This window comes from Budorcas taxicolor, chromosome 23 (assembly GCF_023091745.1).
Source record: "Budorcas taxicolor isolate Tak-1 chromosome 23, Takin1.1, whole genome shotgun sequence".
Lineage (NCBI taxonomy): Eukaryota > Metazoa > Chordata > Mammalia > Artiodactyla > Bovidae > Budorcas > Budorcas taxicolor.
This window is the reverse complement of record NC_068932.1, coordinates 14,944,288-14,956,869: the sequence shown is the minus strand read 5'-3', so window position 1 is coordinate 14,956,869 and position 12,582 is coordinate 14,944,288. Positions and strand designations below refer to the sequence as shown.

Genomic DNA, 12,582 nt, shown 5'->3' with positions numbered 1-12,582 from the left:
CTTAACCTTCCCTGATTTGGGTACACTGGTGGCCTGCCTTTGAATTGGTGGTGACCCTGTGGCATATTTACATCAGTGAGTCATTGTCCTTTGTTCACGGATACACGTTACACGTTTCCCAGAGTAATGTGTAGTGTGTAACTCCAACACAGACTTTGTAGATCCAGTAGCACTTCAGGTCATTCTTGACTGCTGTACTAAGGAGAAAAAGGGGGATCGTGTGTGGAGATGCCCTAAGTTTTTACACAAATTATTAGTAACACTTTTAATCACTTTGTATGTCATTTTAATCCTTATTATATACTGAAAAAATCTGCTAAAATAGTGGATCTCAGGTCTTCTCATCACACACAAAAAGGTAGTATGTTAATTCACTTGACTATAGTAATGATTTTACTATATATCCATACATCAAAACATCATGTACACATTAAACGTAATTTTTTTTTTAACTAAAAAAGTCAGAAAAAAGCCAAAACATAGAATGGGGAGGGGACACACAAGGCAGGCTGCCAAATTTAAACAAACAATCCCTTGGGACAGACTTTGTCGCTACCAAGTGCCAGACTGTACAGAGCACACAACCATCGACCACAATTATCAATATTTTTTATGTACCAATTACTTTTAATACATGTTGATTTTATTTTTAAACCTGGATACCTCGCTATTTGCTAAATATATGTGTGTGAGAAAAAAGGTGTATATATACATAGAGAAAAATGATACTGTTGTACTCCATTTAAGTCATACCTTTTTCTAATCCAGAACAATAAAACAGCTCTGTTAAAGCAACAGAATGGCAAACGTTCTTTCACTTAACAAAGTAAGTCACTGTTGCATTTTTTCTTTTTTTTTAATATAAATTTATTTATTTGAATTGGAGACTAATTACAATATTGTATTGGTTTTGCCATACATCAACATGAATCTGCTACGGGTGTACATGTGTTCCCCATCCTGAACCCTCCTCCCACCTCCCTCCCCACATTTTTTTTAAAAAATGACACACTTTTAAAATTAGTATACTTAAGAAAAAACGGTGTACATTCAACTATTCAGTACTGCTTCCTTTGTTGATAGCACAATATTCCTGATTTTCACCTTTTTTTCCCTCACTCATTTTTACTGTACAAGTCTCTAATTGAAAAACCTTTCTTAATTCAGTATTATTTTTTATTTCCTCTTTTCCTTCTGTCCTAGCAAAAGTTCTTAAAAGAAGAGCTTGTAAGTAGTTTCTTTTTCAGCCATGGATATAGATTCACATAAAAGATGCTGTTTCTGTTTTATATTAGTTACTAGAAATCCCTTGACCAAGTTTGTGGCCCATGTCTTAATATACCTCTCACTGTACACATTGTGGGCCTGCCCCATACTTCATCTTATTTTTATTTTCCCATTAGCCCTCATTTTTTCTCTAATGTTACACATATTTTTGGAAGCTCCATTAAAAACTTTCTGGAACAAGTTGAGGATTATATATATACATGCATGCAGTTGTTTTTAAGTAAGCAAAGGCAGAGCCAGTAATCTTTTAATTGGAGCAAGAGGTCTTAGAATGTAGACAGGGCACGGAAGAAGGAAGGATGTCCCTCAAAAATCCAGTCTGACACACAGAACAGCAGCAGAGGATGAGATGGGGAAATTGTTCTGACATACATTTGCACTGACTTCTATTGCTTAGTCATCTGTGCCAAAGAGAATGCTTTGGGTAAAAAGGAGTGAAGGCAGGAAGTTCGGCAGCAATAATCAGATCCTAACACAGACCCTGTAGCTTCACAGGCTTGCTTAACATGAGCCTTCCCAAAAGCCCAAATTGGGCTTCTGGGAAGCCCAAATCAAAGAGGTGAGTTCTCTAGACAAAAGAAATAGAATTGGTGAGACAAGAGTTTGAATAAATAGAAAGCTGGTCCTCAATGCATTCCTGCCCTCGCCTCACAGCAGATGGCAAGTTCCACTAAGGAATGAATAGTTTTCAGAGGAAAACAAGTGTAAAACCTCTGCATAAAGACCACAAGAACAAAATAACCTATGGATTGAGTGCAATTCCAACCAAAATACGAAGTTTGTGGATGTGTCTATGTAAATTGACAAACTTTTAAAATGTATATGAAAATACAAAGGTTTAATAAAAGCCAAAGCAATCTTCAAATAGAACAAAACTGGAGAATTTATACTGGAAGGAAGACTATTACAAAGCTACAGTAACCAAGATGACATACTGACAAAAGAGACACAAACTGACTAGTGTAATCGAATAGGGAATGCAGAATCAGTCCATGATAATCAGTTACCTGGTCTAGGGCAGAGGTATCACTGAAATGAAGTGGGTCAGTAAATGGTGCTGAGTCAACTGGATTTTCACATGGACAGAAAAAGTATCTTGATCTCTACATCAAACCATATATAAAGATAAGCTGTAAAATGATTGTGGATCTAAATGAGAAATGTAGAACAATAAAATACCTTCATTACCTTGAATAGGCAAAGACAATACAACTAAAGAATTAATCTTTAAAAAGTTGATCAAATGGACTACATTAAAATTAAGAACTTATTTTCACCCAAATCCAACATTAAGAGAATACAAAGGCAATTCACAGGGAGAAACTATTTGGGATACATATTTCTGATGAAAGATACATAAACCAGAATAAAGAATTCCTGCAAATCAAGTTGAGAACAAAGGTAGTCCCAAAACAATTTCAAAAGGTTAATATAAAAAATTGTAGTTTATATGTGTCAATGCTATTTAATTTGACACAAATTAGCGCATCCCCCAAGTGACTAAAATGAGAAAGACGGAAAGTGCCAAGTGTTGGAGACGATGGAGAACCACTGGAACTGTTGGTAAGAATGTGTATTAATACAACTATTTTGGAAAACTGCTTGTCAGCATCCACTGAGGCTGAACATATGCTCACCCTATGGCCAAGCAATTCTATTTCCAGGTACATACCAAACAGAAATACACCCATGTGTTCACAAAAAGACATGTGCTAGAGAGTCACAGCACACCACATGTAACAACTCTGAATCAGAAGTCACATAAAGGTACAGTAGTTGACTGAATATGTAAATACAGTGCATGACTGCACACACAGACACCAAACTAAGAAAAATAACTGGAAGAAAGGAACACAAAAGGCAAATGAAAAATAACATCAAAAGAAATACCCAATGGAACATGAAAAATTCACACTAATATCTATAGTTTCAAAACCACAAGAACTCGAAGATTGTAAGACAACAGTAATAAACTAGCAAAACTAGTAGTAGAATGAAGAAAATGGAATTGAATATAAAAGCAATATAATCCACAGTAAAGCTACTTAAATAGAATAAGCAAGGGACATAGTCCACAGTCTTGAGGAAATTAAAGCAAAAAGGAAAAAGAATAAATTATTTAAAAATATAAAGAACATAAATGGCAAGGAGATTCAACATATACATAATTGATATTCCCAATGTATTAGAAAAATGTTCAAAGATACAATGAAAAAAAAGCTTCCCTGAAATTAAAAAAAAAAAAAGACAACAGATTCTATAGATATGTGGACAGGGAGGCCTGGTGTGCTACAATTCATGGGGTCGCAAAGAGTCGGACACAACTGAGTGACTGAACTGAACTGAACCTGTATCAAGGAAAAAATAGATGCAGAATCACCGAGACATTCAAAGTTACTAAAATGTGAAGAATTAAGAATTATATGAACATCTATTCAGAAAAACAAAGTCACCTACAAGGGAGAAAATCAAATCAGCCATTTATATCTCTTTAACACCAAAAAACAGAGGCAATGTCCTCCAGTTTCTGAGAAGAAAGTAATGACCCAACAACCTTTATATTCTTCCAAACTGACTTTCAAAAATGTAACAAACAGATCTTCATAGGTGTGTACTTAGCTTCAGTTCAGTTCAGTTGCTCAGTCGTGTCCGACTCTTTGTGACCCCATGAATCACAGCACCCCAGGCCTCCCTGTTCATCACCATCTCCCGGAGTTCACTCAAACTCATGTCCATTGAGTCGGTGATGCCATCCAGCCATCTCATCCTCTGTCGTTCCCTTCTCCTCCTGCCCCCAATCCCTCCCAGCATCAGAGTCTTTTCCAATGAGTCAACTCTTTGCATGAGGTGGCCAAAGTACTGGAGTTTCAGCCTTAGCATCAGTCCTTCCAAAGAACACCCAGGGCTGATCTCCTTCAGAATGGACTGGTTGGATCTCCCTGCAGTCCAAGGGACTCTCAAGAGTCTTCTCCAACACCACAGTTCAAAAGCATCAATTCTTCGGTGCTCAGCCTTCACAGTCCAACTCTCTCATCCATACATGACTACTGGAAAAACCATAGCCTTGACTAGACAGACCTTTGTTGGCAAAGTGAGGTCTCTGCTTTTCAATATGCTATCTAGGTTGGTCATAACTTTTCTTCCAAGGAGTAAGCGTCTTTTAATTTCATGGCTGTAATCACCATCTGCAGTGATTTTGGAGCCCAAAAAAATAAAGTCTGACACTGTTTCCCCATCTATTTGCCATGAAGTGATGGAACCAGATGCCATGATCTTCGTTTTCTGAATGTTGAGCTTTAAGCCAACTTCTTCACTCTCCTCTTTCACTTTCATCAAAAGGCTTTTTAGTTCCTCTTCACTTTCTGCCATAAGGGTGGTGTCATCTGCATATCTGAGGTTATTGATATTTCTCCTGGCAATCTTGATTCCAGCTTGTGCTTCCTCCAGCCCAGGGTTTCTCATGATATGCTCTGCATATAAGTGAAATAAGCAGGGTGACAATATACAGCCTTGAGGTACTCCTTTTCCTATTTGGAACCAGAGAAGCAAGACTTCCTCAGTGATCAATGCAAAGAAATAGAGGAAAACAACAGAATGGGAAAGACTAGAGATCTCTTCAAGAAAATTAGAGATACCAAGAGAACATTTCATGCACAGATGGGCTCGATAAAGGACAGAAATGGTATGGACCTAACAGAAGCAGAAGATATTAAGAAGAGGTGTCCAGAATATATAGAAGAACTCTACAAAAAGATCTTCATGACCAAGATAATTACTATGGTGTGATCACTCACCTAGAGCCAGACATCCTGGAATGTGAAGTCAAGTGGGCCTTAGAAAGCGTCACTACGAACAAAGCTAGTGGAGGTGATGGAATCCCAGTTGAGCTATTTCAGATCCTGAAAGATGATGCTGTGAACGTGCTGCACTCAATATGCCAGCAAATTTGGAAAACTCAGCAGTGGCCACAGGACTGGAAAAGGTCAGTTTTCATTCCAATCCCAAAGAAAGGCAATGCCAAAGAATGCTCAAACTACCACACAATTGCACTCATCTCACACGTTAGTAAAGTAATGCTCAAAATTCTCCAAGCCAGGCTTCAGCAATATGTGAACCGTGAAATTCCAGATGTTTAAGCTGGATTTAGAAAAGGCAGAGGAACCAAAGATCAAATTGACAACATGGAAAAAGCAAGAGAGTTCCAGAAAAACATCTATTTCTGCTTTATTGATTATGCCAAAGCCTTTGACTGTGTGGATCACAATCAACTGTGGAAAATTCTGAAAAAGATGGAAATACCAGACCACCTAACCTGCCTCTTGAGAAACCTATATGCAGGTCAGGAAGCAACAGTTAGAACTGGACATGGAACAACAGACTGGTTCCAAATAGGAACAGGAGTACATCAAGGCTGTATATTGTCACCCTGCTTATTTAACTTGTATGCAGAGTACTTAGCTTAGAGACTGTGAAAAACTACCAGATGACAAAAATCTAGCTAATTAAGGTATGAGTCAAAATAAAATACACGGGAATGAACAAGCCATGATAAAAAGTCAGGCTAAGTATAGGCCCATACAAAAGTAGAAGTAGGAATAAACAATGGCACCTCTTTGGTCTCAACCATAGAAGAGAGATGACAAAGGGAACACTGTCGTTTGGAAGTAAGACTGTGGTTCCAAGGCCTTCGACCTTCAGAAGCCGACCTATGACCATTGTGGCAACACTGCCAGGCAGAAGAGGAAATGTGACTGGAGTTGCCAAGGCTACAGATGGAACACACCGAGGCCAGGTGAGCGAGGCACCTACAAAGAGTATCCTGAAGATTCAGGCTTGGATTCTGGGAGAACACCTAACCCCAGCGAGCCACTGGGGCAGCATCCAGTTCATCTTAGGGATTTCGACCATTAGTTATGCAATAAATGCTCTGGTTTAAAAAAAATAGACACTTAAGGAAATTATAAATTAATTTCATAAATCATGACAACAGTTTAAAAAATACTGATAATAAATAGCTTACAAAACAGAAGTAGAGATGTGGGAAGCAGTGTAAGTATTCGAATTGTTTCATGTTTTATAGCAGGGAGTTCAGAGATGGTGAAAAGGTAACACATAACCACTGTTATTGATTTTAGTGTTCTCTAAGAACTAATATTTCTTGTGATTAAGGACATAGTTCTCTGAAGTTCTGTAATTCCTTCCCTTAAAAACTGTTTCTTCCATTAAACTGAAGTAAAATTAAAATCTTCATTTCAGATAAATGCAAGACCACTCAGCAGTGAAAAGTAATGAATCACTGCTGGCTCATTCACTCAAAATGTACAAATCACAAAATTATTGTTCTGAATGAAAGTCGTCGCCACAAAAGAGTAATTACTGGATGACTGCATTTATGTAAAAATCTAGAAGATTCAAACGAATCCGTAGTGACTACAAACATTTCATTGCTTGCTTTGGGCTGGGACGGGAGAGAGGCATAGACTACCAGGGGACTGCTAGCATAGACTGCTACAGAAGTGCAGTGTTCTGTATCCAGCGATAGAGTCCCAGAACAGTCTCCCTTGTCATCCCGAAGGAGATGGCTGAAGTGTTCTGTATCCTGAGTGTGGTGGGGTAAAACCTATCCAAGTGCAGGGACAGAATTCATAGAATTTGTATGAATAACACATTAAAGGGATACTGCTTATTGTATAAACATTACACTTCAATAAACTCAGTTAAATAGATAACCCTAACAACAACAACAAAAATAGTTCAGATATGAGATCCCCTGTTTCTAACCATCCTGCCTATATATAGTCACAATGGGCTACCATGAAGTTCGTTAAATGTTAATGAAATGTCTTATTTCTGAGTGGTAGGATTTAAAGCAATTTTTAAATATTTATCTTTAGAATGTTTCCTATTGCTTGAATTTTCATAGCAGGCACATGCATGTAATTTTTAACAACCACTACTGTCACTAATTTAAGATATCTATGGGTGAGTCTGTAATATTCCATCTGTGCTTCCAGGGAATTGTGCTGGAAACGTGATGGAGAGACGGGTGCACAGAACGAGAGAGGAGGCCTCCATCCCGGCCAGCCCCACTCCAGCCGGGCCCCCACCTGTTCAGCAGGGCTCACCTGCCCACAGAGTCTAACGTGGCTCTCTACCATCAACAGGCTGCTTTTGTTCTCTTACTGCTATGAAAATGGCACTACATATCTAAATTCGGTGTAGCACACCAAAATAGAAATGGCTCCAATTCATCCTGATGAGGACTCTCAGGGAGGTGAGTTCTAGTCTTCAATGTGGTACATGTTACACCCAAAAGGGAAGACTGCAACATGTCTGTGGCTGGCTGGTGATCATACACAAGATACTTAATTTCTTCTTCATTCCTTCTTTGTATAACATGAAGTCAGTATGAAAAAACATAAAGTTATAAATTTTATGAAGAAGTGTTCTGAATAATAAAAGTATTCTGTTATTTATGCTAAATAATACATTTTGTCATTCTGACAGTACATTGTAGTATTAAAGTTTATATTCTGAGAAATTTGACTAACAAGGGCTTTAACCCCTATTCATTAGGTTAAAGGGTGGATTTCTGACTAGTTTAGAATACAGACAGTTCTGTCCTCAAAGCAGGGAATCCAACTCTACTGGGACATAAAGCCTGATAATATACAAAACACAATGAGTAATGCCTACAAAATGGCAAAACTGCTAGATAAGGATTTGCCTTATGTAAAAAAATTAAAATTTTAAATATAAGTATTTCCTCTGTATAATAAATAAATAGAAGAACTGTACTGCCTTCCAAAAATGTGAAAAGAACATCTGATGTTAAAATTTCATTTTTTTCAGCATTCAGTTTGCCTACTCATAAAAAGCTCTGTGATCGCATTTATTGCCTAGTGACTCTATTTACAACTCTTAAAAGTCTGCAATTAGCAGGTCAAATAGCATTGTAGATAGGTCCTTGCCAAGGTGGCATGGATTACTAGGATGCGATATTCCTTTTTAAAAAGAGTAAGCCTTTATCTAGCCATGAAAACCAGTTCATACTGCAGAGTATGTAACATTTAAAAATTAAGATGGGAAACAACAACTCTATTTTAAACTCTCAAATCCCAGAAAGTAAAAATATATGAGCTACTAGGAGCCCTTTCATAGTTAAACATTTGGCTATAAAGGTTTTAGAATATATTTTGCATTAGTAGGTAAACATAAAATTAAATAAATTATTTTTGATACTACCTGCCTGTGGTATATGTAATCAGCTGGATATATGGAAGATCCTTACTCAAAAATATAAGACCATCACAACCAGTAAGGCAAGACACTTAACAAACTGGGTGGATAACAAGTTACTATCATATTCGTGAACTACTTTCAATTCTATTTTTTCCAACTCTCATAGAACAGATATCTTCATTCTTTTTATGATACTACTGCAGGAACAGGTCCTAGCTACACATGAGAGTGATGAAAACTCTTATTAAAAATGCAGATTCCTAGGTCCAATCCCCAGGGAGCCTGGTAAGTGGGAGATGATGCCCAGGATGTGTTTTTAACCGCCTGCCCCCTTCTGCCCTGTGAAATCGATAATTCAGTGCAGCTGGTCTCTGTCCCCCTGTCTGGATGCTGCATCAATCACAAGCTATTAAAAATATTTAAATCATATGTCTGTTTCCTTTTTCCACTTTTCTGCCTAATTGCCCTTACAAATTTTTCCCACTTGGCTTTTGATTACCTAGAAGAATGTAATATTATCTCGAAACTTGGACGTATTTCCTTGTACCCCTTCCTCTGAGCCTTTAATAAGCAATTATTATCAAAAGTGAAAAAAGCTCCACTCTCCCGAGGGTTTATTTATCCTAATGAGTTTGTGTGATTCTAGACAATTTCTCTGTGCAGACAGAAGAATGTTCCCTTCTATCTAACAATGATTCATTCTGGGTTAGAATCTTCTCAGATTTGTTCTCAAGCATAACTAGATTATATTCAAAACTTTTCCAACAAGCCTATATACTCTTTAAATAAAATCGATAAAGGAGAATCTTTTTATCGAAAGTTAGTAGTACATGAGATTGTATAAATCACAATGAATTCAGGACCAAGCTTAACCCACTTCCCGTGAAAAGTTCCCTGATCCCACCCCTCTTTTCCCCTATGCCCCACCCACTCCTGAATGGGACATCTCCCTCATTCACTCGGTGCCTCTGATAGCAGCTGTCTGATCTTACAGCCTGATTTTCATGCCTACCCCCAAACTACCAGCACCTGACTGTCTCAAAGAAACAGACAAGGCCTTAACAGCACATGCCCTATGACTAAGAAAAGCAGCGGTTGTGTAGCCTCCTCTTTTTCAGTTCAGTTCAGTCGCTCAGTCGTGTCCGACTCTTTGCGACCACATGAATCACAGCACGACAGGCCTCACTGTCCATCAACTCCCAGAGTTTACTCAAACTCACGTCCATCGAGTCGGTGATGCCATCCAGCCATCTCATCCTCTGTTGTCCCCTTCTCCTCCTGCCCCCAATCCCTCCCAGCATCAGAGTCTTGTCCAATGAGTCAGCTCTTCGCATGAGGTGGCCAAAGTACTAGAGTTTCAGCTTTAGTATCATTCCTTCCAAAGAAATCCCAGGGCTGATCTCCTTCGGAATAGACGGGTTGGATCTCCTTGCAGTCCAAGGGACTCTCAAGAGTCTTCTCCAACACCACAGTTCAAAAGCATCAATTCTTCGGTGCTCAGCCTTCACAGTCCAACTCTCACATCCATACATGACCACTGGAAAAACCATAGCCTTGACTAGATGGACCTTAGTTGGCAAAGTAATATCTCTGCTTTTGAATATGCTGTCTAGGTTGCTCATAACTTTTGTTCCAAGGAGTAAGTGTCTTTTAATTTCATGGCTGCAGTCACCATCTGCAGTGATTTTGGAGCCCAAAAAAATAAAGTCTGACACTGTTTCCACTGTTTCCCCATCTATTTGCCATGAAGTGAAGGGACCAGATGCCATGATCTTCATTTTCTGAATGTTGAGCTTTAAGCCAACTTTTTCACTCTCCTCTTTCACTTTCATCAAAAGGCTTTTTAGTTCCTCTTCACTTTCTGCCATAAGGGTGGTGTCATCTGCATATCTGAGGTTATTGATATTTCTTCCGGCAATCTTGATTCCAACCTGTGCTTCTTCCAGCCCAGGATTTCTCATGATGTACTCTGCATATTCCTTGGAAGAAAAGTTATGACCAACCTAGACAGCATATTCAAAAGCAGGGACATTACTTTGCCGACTAAGGTCCGTCTAGTCAAGGCTGTGGTTTTTCCAGTAGTCATGTATGGATGTGAGAGTTGGACTGTGAAGAAGGCTGAGTGCCGAAGAATTGATGCTTTTGAGCTGTGGTGTTGGAGAAGACTCTTGAGAGTCCCTTGGACTGCAAGGAGATCCAACCAGTCCATTCCGAAGGAGATCAGCCCTGGGATTTCTTTGGAAGGAATGATGCTGAAGCTGAAATTCCAGTACTTTGGACACCTCATGCGAAGAGCTGACTCACTGGAAAAGACTCTGATGCTGGGAGGGATTGGGGGCAGGAGGAGAAGGGGACGACCGAGGATGGGATGGCTGGATGGCATCACGGACTCGATGGACATGAGTCTGAGTGAACTCCAGGAGATGGTGAGGACAGGGAGGCCTGGCGTGCTGCAATTCATGGGGTCGCAAAGAGTCGGACACGACTGAGTGACTAAACTGAACTGAACTCTGCATATAAGTTAAACAAGCAGGGTGACAATATACAGCCTTGATGTACTCCTTTTCCTATGTGGAACCAGTCTGTTGTTCCATGTCCAGTTCTAACTGTTGCTTCCTGACCTGCATATAGATTTCTCAAGAGGCAGGTTAGGTGGTCTGGTATTCCCATCTCTTTCAGAATTTTCCACAGTTTATTGTGATCCACACAGTCAGAGGCTTTGGCATAGTCAATAAAGCAGAAATAGATGTTTTTCTGGAACTCTCTTGCTTTTTCCATGATCCAGAGGATGTTGGCAATTTGATCTCTGGTTCCTCTGCCTTTTCTAAAACCAGCGTGAACATCTGGAATTTCATGGTTCACGTATTTCTGAAGCCTGGCTTGGAGAATTTTGAGCATTACTTTTCTAACGTGTGAGATGAGTGCAATTGTGCGGTAGTTTGAGCATTCTTTGGCATTCCCTTTCTTTGGAATTGCAATGTAAACTGACCTTTTCCAGTCCTGTGTCTCCTCTTTTTACATTCATACATACCCAAGGTAAACTTTTTCTTCTTACTCTACAGACCCACAGAGATTCTGTGACTTTTCATAGCTCTTTCCTCCTCTGTCTCAGCTACTTCCAGTTTGATTATTCAAAAACTATCACAATATAGTCATTTCTATCAATTGACTTCAATAAGGGTGTCTACACTGTCAGCCACCAGCATTCAGGATGATCCTCTTTCTAAGCATTTTTTGTGGGTAGCACTTTGATCCAGAGCTTGTGAGCTGCCCTAGAGAGAGAGAGACCCACGTACCTCATCCTGCAGGAGTGTCTTACTGTACTCCAGGTGGTGCCTCTCCAAGATGGAAGAGCCGTGAAGCCTTGCTAGCGGAGATGTGGACCTAGGAGGAAAAGGGTCATTTTAGCTATTTAAAGATGACACATAGATCACACAGTACAGAATCTTTGCAATCTGAGGATTTTTTCTTCATGTCTTCCCTCTCCCCTAATGACTGTGAAACAGTTGAAAGTAACATATTGGAAAAGAATTTTTAGATTTAGAACAGAAGAATATGCCCTTAAAAAAAATCTCTTTAAGAAAAACCCTAATTTGTTAAATGCATAAAATGATTTAATTGCTTGAACTACAAAGTTTCTCTCACGGAAAGAAAAGGAAGAAGGTCAGCTCGCCCATCGCTGATGGGACCCACACAGACTCCCAACACCAGGCCAAAGCAGAAGTCTGGGATGTGGTCTCATCTTTTCTGCAAACCTTGGAGATGCCACATCCCATTTGGCTACTCTCTTTTCATCTATGGCAAGTTAGATTTGACTGTTTGGGACTTGTTTCTTCATCAGTAAAAGAGGGGAACAATAGTACCTACCAGGTGGGAGGGCTACAATGATTCAAAAAGGCCATAGGTATCAAGTTCTCAGCTGGTCTCCCAGTACACAAGTGCTCAATAAGCATTCATTCCTTAGAAACTGAATTGGCTGAAGCAGTTAGGAGGGCAGAAGAGAGCTCAGTCATTGTCAGGAAGCCCGCATTCAGGAATGCGGAACAGCCAGCG

General features: G+C 39.3%; 1 protein-coding gene across 1 annotated transcript in view; it reads right to left on the bottom strand.

Annotated features, from left to right (window-relative positions):
- The window catches only part of PDE6C (phosphodiesterase 6C), a 58,420-nt gene that overhangs the window by 10,458 nt on the left and 35,380 nt on the right, over positions 1–12,582 (bottom strand). The window contains exon 15 of the mRNA XM_052660990.1: positions 11,826–11,913. Coding sequence (XP_052516950.1) covers positions 11,826–11,913 — 88 coding nt within the window. The remainder of the gene's footprint in view (positions 1–11,825; positions 11,914–12,582) is intronic.